Source organism: Corvus kubaryi, unplaced genomic scaffold (assembly GCF_017639235.1).
Source record: "Corvus kubaryi isolate FWS band 111438036 unplaced genomic scaffold, C.kubaryi_AGA036_p1.0 69, whole genome shotgun sequence".
Lineage (NCBI taxonomy): Eukaryota > Metazoa > Chordata > Aves > Passeriformes > Corvidae > Corvus > Corvus kubaryi.
The window spans coordinates 6,804,332-6,820,937 of NW_024582057.1; the positions used below are offsets into that span (position 1 = coordinate 6,804,332).

Consider the following 16,606-nt stretch of genomic DNA (forward strand, 5'->3'; position numbering starts at 1 on the left):
CAGGTTAAGGTAGGGCTTTAAAAGCCAAGGTTCCTTTTTAGGCCATGTCAGCAGTGAAGAATGTGCAGCACACACAGGAAGAAAGGGGTTAGCATGACCTGATCTAAACCTCTCCTTCCTCACCCTCCACAAGCGGCTGCATTTCGGCAGCCTTGTAGGCACTGATTTGTAAAGCAATCGAACTAAGTAAATACTAGCACTATGGTTAGTACTGAAGCAAAATTGTTTTGGTTGCAAAAAATAAAATCTCAAAGTCCACCAACACGGACCAGTCAGTCCTACAGGTGGACAAGTGGGTTCACAACTAGCAAATATAAAAAAAGAGATGGAAACACAGTAGAATTGCAGAATATGATGATTTTACCTCAGTGAGCTCAAAACAATTCCTCTGATACCTGCCGAGGATAAACTGATGGATGAATCCTAGACATCATCCCAAATCAGGAGGCAAGAATGGAAAGTGGGCAAACTTTATTGTGGGTAGTATCTCTCAATTTAAGTGGAACCTTAAGAAACACCCCCAGAGCCAGCAAGGACAAATGTCCCTTGTCTCTGGTGAGTTGTATTCATCAAAGTTTTAGATAGACAGGGCATGCCTCAGGCTGCCATTTATAGGGAGGAAGCAGGGGGGCATATTAAGTGAGGGGATACAGGAACATTGGAAACCAGCAGTATATTTGGGAAGGAAAATACACCATTTAAATAAGCAGTTCTCAAGCAATCAGGATGGAAGCAACTGAGCCAGACCTACAAACAACCTCACCAATCAGCATCTTCTGACTGCAACTTGCCAATGTGGACAAGGTTTCACAAAAAAGCTGCTGGAGAATCATGGCAGTACCTGGAAATCTTTAAAGCCTGTCCAAGTATATGTCTTACAGCAATAAATATATAGGCAAATAAAGTATTTTTGGCATGTGCCTGTGATGGATGTTAACAAGGCAAACCAAAACTTTAAAAAGCATTGATGAATGTCATAATCAAAAGTATGGAACTATTTCTGCATAATAATGGATACTCAGATTAGGACTCCCACTTGGGAGGAAGGCCACAGAGGTGACACAGCAAAGGTCCAGAAAAATCCTGAAAGGTGTGGAGAAGGTTGGTAGCAAATGAATACTTGCTATTTCCCTTAGTACAAGTCCTACATAATATTAAGTGAAAGCATAAAATGCCAGGTCTAGAAAATCACTTTTTCACCTCCTCTCCAACAAAGCATATGGATAAACTGCAAAACTCACCATCACAACATGACAAGTGTCAGTATAGGTTCAAAAAGCCACTGGACAAGCTCACAAAAAAGGATTCTTGAACCTAATTACTGTAACTATATTAATATCCCTTGGCTCAAGGGATTCCAGAAGCTGCATGCTGCTACATTAGAAAAGCATCATTAATAGGTGCCCTCTTGCCATAGTCTCTCTTGATAATCCCCACTGATCAGCATCTTGGGCAGGATAAGCTTTGGGTCTGACTCGGTATTAAGACACAGCCAGGACTCCCTCTGGTTTTCAGTTCTGCAGGCAGAAAACGCAGCATGACTTACTCCACAGAGTTTAGCACAGAACTCAAGCACCTTCTGCCACCGATCCAGAGGCACTTCTGTCAGCTTGAGGAAGCATTCTCTGCTCTGAATCCAAGCTTCACTGGAGAAGCAGGTACCAGGAACTGCTCATTCCAGGACAGGGCAGTCCTGAGGAAACGTCGCCAGAGCCGCAGCTTCAACGTGATTCAGGTCAGGGTGATTTCAGAGGTTACTGTACCAGGACTGTCATCCCTGTCTGACAGCCAGTGGTTACTGTGCTTGCAGCAGAGACATGTCCAGCTCCAGAGATGCCCATAATTTAAGTTTTAACTACCACTCAATTCAATTCAAACACAGCAAACTCTGAAGCGCACCACTTGGGAGGAGACACATCCACCCTTCTGCCTCCTCTGCAACATAAACCAAGCCCTTCATCCAGGGTCAGAGCAGAGCAGCAGGACAAGAAACCTTTGGAAAAAAATCTAAGTGCTTTCTGCATCAAACATTTGCCTGAGGTTCTCACCCAGCCAGTAAGTACAGGCATGCTTAGTTCCAGGCCTTTGGATAGGGATAGTGGTTAGAGGCTCGCTCATCTGTGGACCACCTCCAGCAGAAGAGCCCAGCACAGAGCCAGGCCTCTTGTTGGTACTGCCACAGGCCATATTAACTTGTCGCCTTCAATATGCATCCAGCAGAGTTCAGGTCATGGATTTGTTGGAAGTTCATCACTTATTCAGGCTTTTGTGTGAGAGGTCATTGCTGTCAAACTGTCTGCTTTCACAAGCACAAAAGCTCATGTTAAAATGTAAATACTTACAGGTGTTCCACCAGGCACTCAAGATGAAAGTCAGAGCAAATATATTAGTCCTAACCATATTTTACAATGCTGGTAGTACTCGAATGTCATCTGTTTGTGAACCGAGGTTTTTCATGTGGGTTCATCTGCCTAGACAGGAAGCATGATCTAATGGTGGAGACACAGGACTGGGCTCTTTTCACAGCATTTGGACTCTTTTTCTGCCTCTCTTTTTGTCTCCCTCTGTGACCCTCAGTAAAGAAATTCTTCATGCCACTGTCCCAACTGAAAAGAATGTGACTAGATGCTTACTCGGCCACATATGAGGGCCATGACCCTCTGTCATTTGTCCTAATTACTACAAGAATTCTGGAATGATACAGGAAAAATTAATCCAACTGGTAAAGTTAACCTGAGTTAGCAAAAAGCAAGAGCCTTATAAAAGAGCACAACACCCTCCTCCCCCAACGCCTGTGTCTCACTGTTTGTTTTTCAAGACGGAATCTCTGCAACTTATTATTACATCACCCTTGATGGAGACAGCATTTTGCAAATTCAGCTTTGCAAGAAGCCTGGGTAGACTGGCTCACCCCTGTCCCCTAGATTTGCATGCTGCATACCACTTTGCAAGCAATTCAAGCACGACTCCTGTGTTGGGACAACACCACAAGACTAGCAGCAGGACTATGCTGGCACAGGCCTACTGGGAAAATCAACTCTCCAGCTGTGGGAAGAAGCAAAGCCGGCAGAGGCTGCAATCACCACGTCACCCTGGAATCCAGTTTCATGTCCAGTCCAACCTCGTCCTGTGATTGAGCTGCGCAGTTCTGGAAAAGCTGGTATCCTCTTCCCTCAGCACTTCCAGCTACACGCCAGATTGTCAGATTGTGACTTTTGGAAACTTCTATGCTAGCTATTAAACTGGAAAAAGCCATCTTTGGCCCAACAGGGACTCATGTTCATCCAGTTCAGTACCTATAACAAGGGTAATTTTGTACTGTGCATCCCACATCATGGAAGTCATGAGACAGCCCCCCCGCCCTTAACCATGCAGAGGCATCTCCATCAGGGAACCTGGTTATCAACATACCAGGAAAGGCAGCTTCGGTAAACCTCATGCATGACGCGAAGTGCCGTCTCTCTGGAACAACCAAGGGGAGTGGAAGGAAGCTGCGAACAACTGTGTTCTTCTGATGTGCATTCCCTTCCTCTGCTCAAGCACGCACAGGAGGCCAAGTAAGCACACATAACATGCTCCCTGCAGGATGCCACATCCTGCCCTATTTCATACACCATCCCAAGGCAAGCCAGATACTTTTCAAACACAGTATGGATGTTTGACAGTATGATCTGTCACAGTGTGACAGGTTCTCAGAGACAACATAGAGGACAGAGGAGGGAACAGCACTGACAGATTTATCCAACAGTGCCAAACTGTTCCTAGCCACTCTTCTCTTAGAAGGAAAGAACCCAAGCAAACAGACATGCTGCAGCCACATGCAAATTTTACGATGCATATTCTTTCTGCTCTTTTGCTTTTGGTAGCTTGCGTTAGTTTTATGAATTTCTCCTAACTCTCACTCACCCAAACCCTTCCCATTCCTATAGGAAGTAGAGATCTGCTTAGAAGAGGGAGGTGAAAAAAAGGAGGTGGTTTTATGTACCACTTAGCCCCCTCAAGCTGCTCCCAGCCTTGCTCCCTGTCACCCCCCACACACAGTACTGTGTTTTAAGGAGCGCTGGTTATGCTGACATCAGTGAGGCTCCGGGGGCCATCTAAGCAGCTGTTCCTGCTCCTGTGTGTGGCCACAAGCCAAATCACTCTGCCTTTTCGGTGATGTTCCCTCCTGCCAGCTACCCCCACTCCCGCCCACACGTCTGCAGGGTGGGGCAAGGTGGCCACTGGCAGCCTTTCCAAAGAAACCTAAGCGGAAAAAAAGACGGGCAGCTTTCATTTCTAGCCTATGGTCAGAAATGCACGGTGATTTCTGACAGCATGCTGTGGATTGAAAGAACTGCAGTTTCTCTTCCTGAAGAGCCAAAGACCAAGTTGCCCTTAGGACTTTGTCACCTAGAGGAGAAAAACACGTGCTCTGCCCTTCCTCTCCCTGCGTGCAGGGACAGCCCACCAGCATCAGAGACCGCTGGGTACAGCTGTTCCCGTTTTAAAGCAGACCCATCCGTGGGGGCAGCTATTCTCCAGCCAAATGATGACAGCAGAGGAGCAGAAAGCTCATCCAGATCGACCCAAGTGCACAAGACGGGTGCAAGAGATCTTCCAGGCGCAGGAAAGGGGGGCCACCGCAGCACATTTTCTTCCCTCTATTGCTCCCTGCAAGGGCAGGAAGCAGTGTGAGGGCAGGAAAGGTGTGCCAGGGCACCTTCTTGGCCCAGCCAGTCCCACGGGGGCAGGTTTTAGACAGCTGGCTCTCTGCAGCCAGTAATCCCAGCGGCGGGGTGCGTCCCCGGGCTGAGCCACAGCCAGATCCGGGGAGTGAAAAGGTGACAGCCAAGCCAACTTCACATACACCCTCAGAGCCTGCAGCTCAGACCCCATGTCAAGATTAGGAAAGTATGCGCACACAGAGAGCACATGAGCTGCCGGAGTACTTTCATTTAACTCTTGCAGACACCGAGTATTGAAGAAGTTTGGGTTCACAGCCACGTTTCTGGCCACTTCCCTTCAAAAGCAACTCTTCTCAGGCTGCAAGAGCTACGACAATTCCCCGGGCTGAGCAATGACTCCTGAAATAGGTCAGAAGTTTGTGAGGTGAGTTTGGAGCTGTGGCTCACACGGGTTAAAGATTCTGGCTTGTGTCACAAATACTTTTTCTGAAAGTTAAAGGCAGGCCCCAATCCTGAAACACTTCCCTTTACTTTTGCCCATGCCAGTATTTTGACTTTAAAGGAACAACCTGCTTAAGTAGAATTATACCTGTGTTTAAAGTGTCTGCAGGATCAGTGCTTGGCTTGATCCAACCTTGCCACTGACATACACGCACACACACACAGACACACACACACACCAGCAAATTTAGAAAATACCTTGAGAGCTGTCAGGATAAGACAAAAAAAGAGGGAAAAGATGGTAACCCCCACCTATGCACACTTAAAATTTACATGTGTGTATGTTGGAAGATGATTCACCAGGGCAGGAAAAATAGAGATGCCTGAGGGCTATGACTGGAAGCACAAGAAAGGGCCCTGATACTCAAGTTTATCTGGACAAAGGAGAGTCCCAAAACCAAACAGGTCTGTACACTATCAGCACCAGAAACACTGATAATTCTGGGAGTCACACTTTTTAGTTTTACCTCTTCTAAGGAATAAGAGTTTAAGTACTGTAATGTTAGCAATCTTATACTACAAAGAAACACTCCTTCAGCCACAAAACAAACTCAACTCCTTACTTCTCTGTACCGAGCACAAAAGCAGCACATAGAAACACGAGTTTCCCTGGAACAAACCAGTCAAATTCATTCAAATCTTCCTGAAGAACAACAGGGCAGAACCCATTCCTGTTCCCAGAGCTTATTACAGTAACATGACTAAACATGCTCAGCAGCCCAATGTGATAGGATGCATCCATTTGCTGATGCCAGAGGAAGATGCATGTCTCTTCTACATGGCACTGCTCTCACAGGCTGCTTTTCAAAAGATGTTTTGAGAAGCAACCTGCTGCGTACATTCTTAACAAGTCATAGTATCACCGGCTGTACAAGTGTTTGACCTCTACTTGCTATGCACAGTGGACAAAAATCTGACATCAGCTTATTCCAACCTTAGTAACACCAAACTGCTTCTGCAAAGCTGGCTGGAACAGACTACAGCAACGCACCGATAAACTCCCAGACGGACCCCTGGAGTGCTGAAAGTGCAACTAGTTTAGTACATGAGCCCACGTGTTTTAAATTTGGGTTGGTTTAATCCAAATAAGTAACCTGATTAAAATGGGATTCTTCTCTGGAGGTCTAATTTCTAGATGTTTCCATTACTCCATATGCTTTTATGCTGTGTAAACATAACGAATGATATATACATCACTTTTGGGATGATTTAAGAATTCAGTTTAAAACTACAACACAAGTCATTCAAGGCAACAGAATTGAATTACTTTGTGAATGGTAAGAGCCAGCAACTGAATTTCATTTCAGTCTTGGAAAGGTGACATACTGAGAGGGTGACATCTTTCTATTCCCAGTTTCTTCTTCTAATTTCCTAATTTCAGAACCCTGACATTTGTCACTTTTACATAAAGACCTAAAGCAAAACGAGAGAAGGATGTGATTTGACTGATGGTTTAAAACACGTATTAAAGCTAGGAACATAATGCTTCTAAACCAAACAATCAGGCAGACCTCTAAGCATACGAATATACTTGCACTTATACTGCCTAGAAAAGAAATCAATAAATAATCTGTCCGTCACGTGCAAAGCAGGCATTTATGAGAGCTGCCCAAACGCTGCTTTGCAACCAAAGCTGTCTGTTTATAAGGAGACACCTCAGCAGGAACAGTGCAGGTTCCCAGCATGCCTCTACCTTGATATCTGTAAAGGCTCCACCATGGGGTAAGAAGATAGTTGTAATTAAACATTTATACTAAGGTAGTGTTGTGCAGGTCGGTTCCACAGTGTGTTAGGTGGCTTTTCAAAACTCAGTAATTGAATGCTGATCCCTGCCCTGAAGAGTTTACAGACTAGGAAATCAAAGCATAACACTTGGTATCTGTACACCAGGAATTAAACAAAGACCACCACCAGTTCATTTCCTGGGTCTTTGGACTAGGCAGCTCACATAAACATCCATTACCAGAAATAGTGGAAATTTTTAAATCAGCAGTCTGAACTTTCCTAATCCACATCTGTCCAGCTCTGTTTGAATTAGTAGCTGGGACAGTAACTACAGCATGCAATTTGCACATGCTGCTTGCTGGCATCTTCTTGTCCAGTGTAGATTATTTTTGGCCCAAATACTTTTTAGCAATCATTTTGAAAAGACAGCGAGCACACAAACGGAAACATTTACTGCAAGTCAGTCAGTTCAGGCCGTGCAAGCATGAGAGAGGCTGCCAATGCATGAGGTCGAAAGTCAGGCAACAGCAGATCCTTCTGTCCTGAATCTCCAGGACAACCCCAGGGAGGCATCAGTACATCTACAATGCAATGCTAGCACACGTCGGCTCTTGGGCAGACCATGGCCACATACAAGCCTGTGGCCTATGTGGCGTTGCAAAGCCACTAACCCACATCTTTTTCTATGGAGATTAAGAGTTACGCAATGGTGCAAATAAAACCTCTGGCCCCAAACACACAGGGGCCATCTCTGTCCCAGATCCATCCTCAGGGAGAATTCTCTACATTCCCATTTTCCTGCAGGGAAGGACAGGCCTGGGAAGGACAAGTCCTCCTCCTACTCACCGGACTGAATACACTCAAGAAAGTAAAAGCACAGCCTCTAGGATTTAAAAAAGGATACAGCAGTGGCCACACTTTCAATGATGGCCAAAACCTGGATGGATTAGTAAAAATAGACTATTATATCACAAATTCAGTTTGCTGTTTATCAAACAAGCTCCTAAAACAGATGCACTGACTTTGTTACTACACCTGTAGGAATTTCAAGCACCAAAAAATACAAAGACACTATTAGTATTTCAGGTTTTTTTAAAGTTTCCTGGCGTCTTTCATGCTATGAATGCTCAAGAGCTTTCAGCTGTATATACTCCACATAAAATCTTAGTCCAGAGAAGCCTGAAAGAATTTTGCTGTTGATTCAAATGAACACACGTTTTCCACTTCTACCTGCTATGTGCGTATCTATTGATTTATTAAACATGGAACAGCAACTATAATGGGGCATGATCTGTGTTCATCTTGATCCACTTAATTGTTCTGTGAACACCCCAACTTTAATTTGTTGGCTTTTGAGCATTTAAAATGAGTAACCTTACTATTTATTTCTAACTTTTTTTCTTTCTCGAGGGAAAAGGGAACCATGGAAAATCCTCAGTCACTAGATTTAAAGAGCTTACAAGTTCCAAAAGCTTTGCAAGAGATTGGGAACTGCTTGAAACTGCAGTTACTGAGGCTGCAGAGTTTACAGAATCCACCAGATCCTTCCTGCAGAGTTTATAATCTGCATGGCTTCCTCCCAAGGTAACCAGCATCCACTCTGAGGTACAGATCATTTCCCTCACCCCTAGAAATTCACCCCTCGCTTTGGCGAGCCACTGCACGCTCAGCAAAAAGACACTGCCATTTTGCAGAAAGGAAGAATGGAGACAGAGGATGGAGAATATTTCTCCCACAAAGTGTAGGTAACACTGATATGAAAATAAATTCTTCACTTTTTGAACAAAACCAGTTTCCAACAATAAAGCAAGTTCACACCAGGGAAACTGGGGCACTGTGATCCAGCTCTCTTTACCCTTTTGCAACAGGGACAGTCAGGCTCCTGACAGTTCGAGACTGACAGGAGATCTTACCAAGCAGAAAAGACACCTATCTGCTGTAAAGGCTGGGAAGTTGCTCCAAGACTTGTTCCAGAAGTTGCCAACGACCACAGTCTTGAACCTTACTTGGAAATATAGTAGGAAGTACTTAGCAACACCTGGCTGGGCCATCTGATAAGGAAAGAAAAATAAGTTATACCTGCAGTGGTTAGAAAAACAGACCAAAAGAAATATACTCTCCAACTAAATACAAGACATAAGCTACATCTGTGTAGAGAAGCACTTGTCACTGCACTCATAGCTCTTCCCCCGGAAAATACAGTCAAACCTCACAAATGGAAGCCCTTAGTAATCCAGCTACAGCTCTTTTACAGCTGGCTTCTATGGCACATGTGCCCACTTCCTGAACCTTCAGTGTCTTGCTTAGAAAGCAAGCCTCCTTCTGCAGCCCTCCTTCCTCCCACCCAAAGCATAAGGATGTACACACAGCTAAGTATGTGAGCTGTACTGTAAGCTATCCAGCTGAAGACCAATTCAGGATACCTTAATGCTTTTGGGGAGAAGGAGGGGATGAAGCAGGGGAGCACATGCATGAGAGGCCACAGACACCTCGTGTGTTTCCTCAATACACTGGCAACTGCATCAACATCAGAAAAAAATCCACACTTGAATGAGGAACAGCACACAGGTATTCATGACCTGGATGTTTTTCATGTTCTCAAAACACAAAGAGCAATGAGATGTGATGACCTTAATTTAATGAAGAAAATACAGTCTGTGTAACAAAAAGAGGAACTTAAACCAGGATCTTTCCCCTACCCAAAACTGTGAGTGGTTCAAATTAAGAAAGAAGTAGTGCTGCACATTGGAGCAAAATCCAAAGCAGTTCTCCCTTGTCCAAGCCCTAATGTTACCAGTGTGAAGGAGTCCAGCCTGAGCACAGCAGTGTTTATTGCTGTGATGCAAGAGCTCTGAGCAAAGCACTCCCAGGTACCGATACACCTGAACACTGACATCACCTGCTGTATGAAACAGGACTAACAAGGGCTCCAGTTAAAGCCAGCTAATCACACACAATAAAAGCAAAGGCCAGATACACTTCAACGCGAACTTTTGTTTCTCTCATCCTCAGACAGGAAGCACATACCTAAATTAACTAAAAAAAGTTTGTCAGCGGCTGATCATCCTCCATTTTCAAAGGACAGATGATGCAAGCCCCCATTCCTAAAACACCTACGAGTACATTTGTGCTGTTTCAAGAAAGCACATCCTAACACCTGTTGAAGTATCTACCAGGAGATGCCAAGTTCTACATGTATGAGAGGCTGGCCATTCCACTATTAATCACAAAATACCTTTTTCTTTTAGAACCAAATTAACAAGTCACTTGGGCACATCACCACAGAAAATTTCCAAGATGCTTAACACATTTTTTACCCAGAGTTGACAGAAATTACACTGTGAAGTCACTTGGCCATTGTGTGCAAGCACCTTTCCCACAGTTTTTCAGAGGCCTACAGAAATAACATCCCTTGTGCAAATGGATCTTCAAAGAAATTTCAGAGAGCAGGATGTGGGGATGTCTTCTTCAAAAGGAAAAGGATCTCTCAAAATCCTGAGATAATATAAGTAAATAAGATTAAATAAAAAACATTTTTACTCAGGAAGCTTAGATGCAGGAAAACTAATTTGAAAGTTGCATTCCACATGCTTCTACGGGAAGACCTGCAAAGGAGACAGAAGAGGTCATCAAGGCCTGAAAGGCCTCTCTCTCTAATGGTCCTTGGAATACCTGTTTTAGCTCAGAAGCCTAACAACGCCCTGGGGGATTTTGACAGTTTTTCTTTTCCCTTGCTGTAACACCTCTGTGGATGGCTGGGACTGCAGATGAATCCTGTTGTTGAAACAGCTGCCTCTCTCTACATCTTTGAAGAGGTATTCAGATTCCCTTAGCCTTACTTAGTTGAATCACTCTGAATAAACAGTCACCACCCATCAACTACGTATTCTTGTACAGTAGCTAGTCAAAGGCAACGACCTTTATTGATTGCTAGGCTGGCCAACCTGAAAGCTGAAATGTTATTATAAAAAAAAAAAAAAAAAAGAAAAAGCAGGATACACTTGAAGGCCTGTGTTGTTTCTAAAGGCAGCACAGGTCCAGGTGTTGCTCAGTGACATCAGGACGATTCCTCTCTGACTGCAGGAGGCTGCTCTAACAGGTTTCATACCAGCACAGCCACAAGCCAAGTATCCCACTGACTCTTCTCCCATTTGTCCAGGCCCTTTTCCTTGTTCCAACCTTTTTCCGCCACAACACGTACGAGCCACCCAACAGGAGCCCAGAGCATATGCCCCAGCTGGCAATTATTTCTACTCTCAATGTTTCTAATAAAGCATTAGCACAAGCTCTAAATAAGTTCTCTCACCCTGCTTCAAGTAAAATGCTGAAGGAAGGAGGGTGAGATGCTGTGGTACTGCTGTCTCAGAAGTTTGCACTCTTTTAAGTCACTGGCCCTCAAATGTTGCTATTCAAAACAGAGTGGTATAGGGTGAGGTGGAGGGAACACCTTCAGGTGGGAAAAACATCACTGGCAGACATCAAAGATAAGCCATCATCAGATTTCTTGCACCAAAGAAGAACAAAGAGTCAGTGCTCCTGAAATTCCTGTTCAGAAGTACCCCAGAACAGAGCCAGCACTTCCCACCTCAGCCAACCTCACCTATGTTCATTTGTAATCAAACACTGATAACCAAACGTGGCCTGGCAAAGCTCTGCAAGTTTCAAGCCAGTCCTGGCTCCACACAAATACCTAACTTTTCAGTGTATCACCGAGAGTGACATTCCCAAAAATACCCAAGTCCTGCCTTTGAAATCACTGCCTGTAAAGATTCTTCTAAATATGCGGGGGGGGGGGGGGGGTGACGGGGGGAGCCACAGCTCCCATAGGTGCTGGTTTATGTAGGATATTAAAAAGAAAGCAACAACCAACCAAATAAAATAAAACAACGCACGCAGAGAAAGGATTCCTCATATGGCTCCCCAAAAGAAAATCTGTTTTAACTGTTGAACAATTAGTCCAGTCAAATCTCCCACCCCAAAGCAAGAAAAAAGCTGTTGCACAGTCTCAGAAGGCAATTCCTTCTCACCTTCAAAGTTTACATCTGCTCCTTAAGACACTTTCCAGCAAAGCTGCAGGGTACCTGAGCACCATCCATGATAAAGCTGTTCTCAAAAGAACATGAAGCAGTTCCTGGCCCTTTTCCAAGATGTAGAATACTGTTGAAAAGGCATATTTTAAAGCTGTAACCCTATGACTGTCCATCTTGCTTGAATTCAGAAAGGAGCTAAAAGACAGAGAGCAGCAAGTATTCTCCCTACCATCGGGAGAACGAAAAGCAGCACTACCATCCTCCTCTACAGACAATTATCTCCCAAGAAAGAAGCCACCATATCAACAAGGCAGCCGTCGCAAACTGGTCTAGTAACACGGTCCAGTAATACACTCATTTCAAAACAACATTTATCGTGCTGAAAGAGGAAGACATGATTTCACATGTTTTAAGAGTGTACACCTAAAACAGAGATTTCCAAACTTAGGCATCATTCATCAAAAAGTTAAAAGGGGCTTTTTCCACACATGCATAGATTTCAGACTAACAGGATTTACTTGTTTTCTGCCTGTTCCTGGGGAACCTCTGCAGTTTCTTTTTTCCCAAGACTGTCCCTACAGGCTGCTATCCAACATACATCAACTGGAGCAACAGATAACTCTGGAAGGACATTTGCTAAGGGCACAAATTGAGGGCCCGATGTTAGTAAAATCTAGGCATACTGAGGGAGGGTAGAATTACTCCTGTATGTAGATAATTTGAACATTTGACACAGTCCCCTGGAAAGCTTTAGTTATGCATCTAAGTATTTTTTTTCAGATGTCTTACTAGCAAAAGGTGTATTTTAAGTCAATTAAAAAATTATTGCAACTTAAAAAGTGAATCCTTTTCAAAAACACTCAGGTTAATTTTAGCATCCTTCTGTTTAGCTGCTTAGCAACACTTATCCTATGACCTTCTAAGCACCACCTACTTTTACAAGGGATAATGAATATAACCAAAGGGATTCATCTATATACAATGTAAGTACCTCAACAGTTTTTATTTAAATGAGAAATCCAATCCAACTGAGAGCAATTCAAACTATTTCTGTTCAAGAAGAAAGTTTCACAGACTAAAGTCAAGCTACTGTTATGACTGTAGTGTTACTTCAACATAGGCAAAGTGATAATATCCTTAAGGAGTGAGGAAAGCAGTACAGAAGTCAATGTTTGCATGCTTTGGGAAACACTGCATTTGTCTGTGGGGATACCAAAGGAGATCACACATACTATGAACAGGTAATGAAGAGATTCTGTTTTCCCAGTTTTGAAACTTGAAGTTATCTCCCAATCCTCAATCAAAACAAAAAGCCATTTGGTCAGAGGGTCACTGAATATTGTAAAGAGTTAAGAATGGGCACACAACCTGGCGAGTGAAGTCAGAATAAGATGCTTCATTACACTGAAATCTGCAATTAAAGCTTCAAACACCCAGGTCCAGGTGGGAAAAAAAAAAGCAAATCAAAAACCCAGAAAGACAGTCAACAAACAGCCTGCTATATTATGTCTTAATACCAAGCCAAATATATATTTATATATTCTTTAGGATTGTTAGTTATCAAAAGAAGTGTGTAAGAGTGGCTACATAAATAGTCACTTCTGATGAGCAAACAACACTTTGACAATTAGAAGCTGTCTGTGAAATGAAAGCAGAATAAAAGTTTACTCGATTGCACTTAAAGGATGATATTTTTCCAACTCATGATAGGAATTCAGTTCCAAATACGAATGCCAGGAGGAGGAAGGTGAGGGAGCAAAAGAGGCCACACTCAGTTGAGAACAGCTGCCCTGAAGCATGAGAGGCTGGATGCATCTCTGCCGGCAGGTGAGGGAGAGCCCTGGTACTCTGATTGATTGGATGATGGATTCATGCTGTTTCTGGGTTTCTAACAAACAAAAGGGCCTATTCTTTCCTGGATGTACCCAACTCCCGTTAAGGCTAATCGGCATTATGCAGGCACACCAAGAAAAGACTATATACCCTTAAGTCTTCAAAGAGAAAATTAAAACCTAAAACAAATATGGCTGGCCTGACCCTGAGTCACTGCATCCCTTTCACACACACTGACCCTGTGGAAAACAGGAACTGCGGTAACAAAACTCGGTGCTTGTGTCAAAACGACCGACCTCAACGAAAAAACTTCAGCCATCCTAACAGCTGTCTACTGTTCGCTATAGGGGTGACAACACGGTGTTATTTAGCAACTGCTCCTCTTGTTCATAAGCAATTTATTTTCAAAGGCATGGAGCTGGATGTTGGAATGGGAGGAAACACCCACTGCATTTGCTGTCTCTCCTAGACCACTGCCCCCAAATCACACTGAACTAGATGTTTACTTTCTCGAATAAGTAAATACACTTGATCTTATCTCCAAGAGAAGACAGGCGAAAGAGGGAGTTGGGATTAAAACTGAATGGTTGGTCTCCCCCCCGCCTTCCCTCCAGCAATCAGCCCAGCGGCTCCCGGGCAGGATGCTGGCTCCTCGGCGAGCAGCACCAGAGCATCAGCTGCGGGCCGGACACCGCGGCGCGGCCGTGGGAGGGCGGCGGGGCACGGAGGCGCCCGGGCCTCCGCGGGGTGCGCAGCCGAGCAGAGCGGCCCGGGCAGGGAAATGTGCTGAGCCAGGAGAAGCGCTCTCCTCCTTCTGCGCAACCCCGCGAGGATGCCGAGCAGGCGAAGATATCGCAGCCGAGAGGTGAAACGGTGAAAATTATTTAAGAACGAAAAAAAAAAAAAGAAAAAGAAAAAACCCAAGCGTGCGTGCAGAGGGAGGCGGGGGAGAAGTGCAGGGAGAAGAAGCCAAAGGAAACTTATCTGCGACATGACAAAGTTCAATCCACCGCCCTCCCTCCTCTGCTGAAAAAAAAAGTTGCAGCATCTCGGCGCGCCCCGCTCCCCGCCCGGCCCGGCCCGGCCCGGCCCGGCCCGGCCCGCGACCCCCGCGCCCCCTCGCCCCGGGCGGATGGGGCGGGGGGGGATGCCGAGCCCGTGTGTTACGAACTGGGCAGGAGGAGCTGCCTCGCATCCTCAGCGCGGCCCCCGCGGCGCCGCCGGGGGTGTCCGGCCCGTAGCAACGGCGATGGGGAGGGAGCGCAGTCGCCCAGAGACGGGGCTCGGCCGGCTCCCATCCGCACCGGGCACCGCGCCGGGGGGGCGGCCGCCGCACCGCCCCAAACTTTGTTTTCACCTCAAACACCGCCACTGCAGGGGGAGGTCACCTCTGCCTCGCCGCTTCTCCCCCCCGCCAAGATGGGGCTGAGGGGGGCGAAGGCCCGGACACCCCTCCTCAGCTTCGGATGCTGCCCGGCTCCTTCCTGTAGTGGTGACGCCGCCCAGGCGTCCCTGCCCGCCGCTGGCCCCGCCGCGTAGGGATGTGTTCCTGGCACCGCACAAAGGCAGCGGGACGGGGGGGACCCACGGGGGGCAGCGCCCCCCGCCCTCCCCAGGCACGGCTCCCCCCCGCCCCCGCCGCGCAGGCCGGGAGGGGAAAGGACACGCACGTCCCTACCGGGACGGGGGGGAGGAAGGCGGGGGGGCGGGTGGAGAAAGTGGAGGAAAGGCGAAAAAAATCAAATAAAGTAAGAAAGAAGGGTTAAAGAAGAGAGGGGAGAGGTACCAGGGGGGCGAGGAAAGGCAGGCGCGGCCGTCCGGCCCTGCCGGGGGAGCGGAAAGTCAGCGGAGAGATGCGCGGCGCAAGCCGGTTCTACCTGCGAAGAAGGGGCGCCTTCATCCCAACTTCCCAGCTCCGGCGCGGCCCTCCCAGCCGGGAACAGCGGGCAGGGGCCGCCGCGGGACCCGCCGCCACCGCCGGCAGGAAAATAAGCCCGAAGGAAAAGTTAAAAGGCAAGCTCGGGAGACGGGGGCGAGCCGGGCTAGAAGATGTTGCTTCCTCGCAGCCCCATCCAAATTGTGGCGGTGGCTGGTTAAAAATAAACTTTGCAGCAGGAGGGGGGGGATGATCTGGCCGGATTCCTGAGCTCAGACGGTTTAATATGGATGAGCATCAGGTCCTGAAGGCAAAACGCCGCGGCTGGTGCCGCTGGTTGGTAGAAAGTCTGCAACAGGGAAGGGGGAAAAAAAAAAAAAAAAAAGCCAGGAGCCGCGGAGGGAGGAGAGGAGAGGGAGGAGCGGGGGAAGGGAAGAGGGAGGCTACACGAACTCATCATCATCTCCACCGCTGCCAGCCAAACTTTTTTCCTCCTTTTTTTTTTGAAGGAAACTTTTCCCCCCCCTCTAACAAGCATTTCATTTTTTAAGTAAGTCGCACAACCAGCCGACACGATGCAACCTCCTCACCCCCGCGCCTGCCCCCTCCCAGAAGAACCTGATCCCTCCGGAGTTAAGGCACGCTCCTGCCCTTTGTGAGGGAGCGCGGCGGCCGGGCAGCCCCGCGGTACTTACGCCGGACTTTGCTGGGGCTGGGCTGCTTGCGCCGCGACATGCCGGGAGGATGGGCCGCCGGGGGGGCGCGGGGGCGCGCCGGGGGGAGCGCGCACGGGAGGGAGCCGCAAACTTGTTCCGGAAAAAGGAATCAAAATGGCGTTTCTGTGGATGTGCAAAGTTCATCAACTCCGCGCTAACTTCCCGTCCTCCGCGCCTCCCTGGAGGGGAGAGATGGGCACAGTTAGGGACCCCGCCGCGCCGCGCTCCGCGGGCGCCCCCGCCCCCTGCCCGCCCCCG

General features: G+C 46.9%; 1 protein-coding gene across 6 annotated transcripts in view; it reads right to left on the reverse strand.

Moving 5' to 3' along the window:
* RREB1 (ras responsive element binding protein 1) overlaps positions 1-16,606 on the reverse strand; it is a 122,341-nt gene that overhangs the window by 105,595 nt on the left and 140 nt on the right. For 3 of the 6 annotated variants that reach the window (XM_042049073.1, XM_042049075.1, XM_042049078.1), the window contains exon 2: positions 16,328-16,527. In XM_042049073.1, the coding sequence (XP_041905007.1) occupies positions 16,328-16,367 (40 nt within the window). In that variant the 5' untranslated portion in view covers positions 16,368-16,527. Of the gene's footprint in view, positions 1-15,633; positions 15,986-16,250; positions 16,271-16,327; positions 16,598-16,606 lie in introns of those variants that run through there. The other 3 variants (XM_042049074.1, XM_042049077.1, XM_042049076.1) reach the window with 3 other exon arrangements.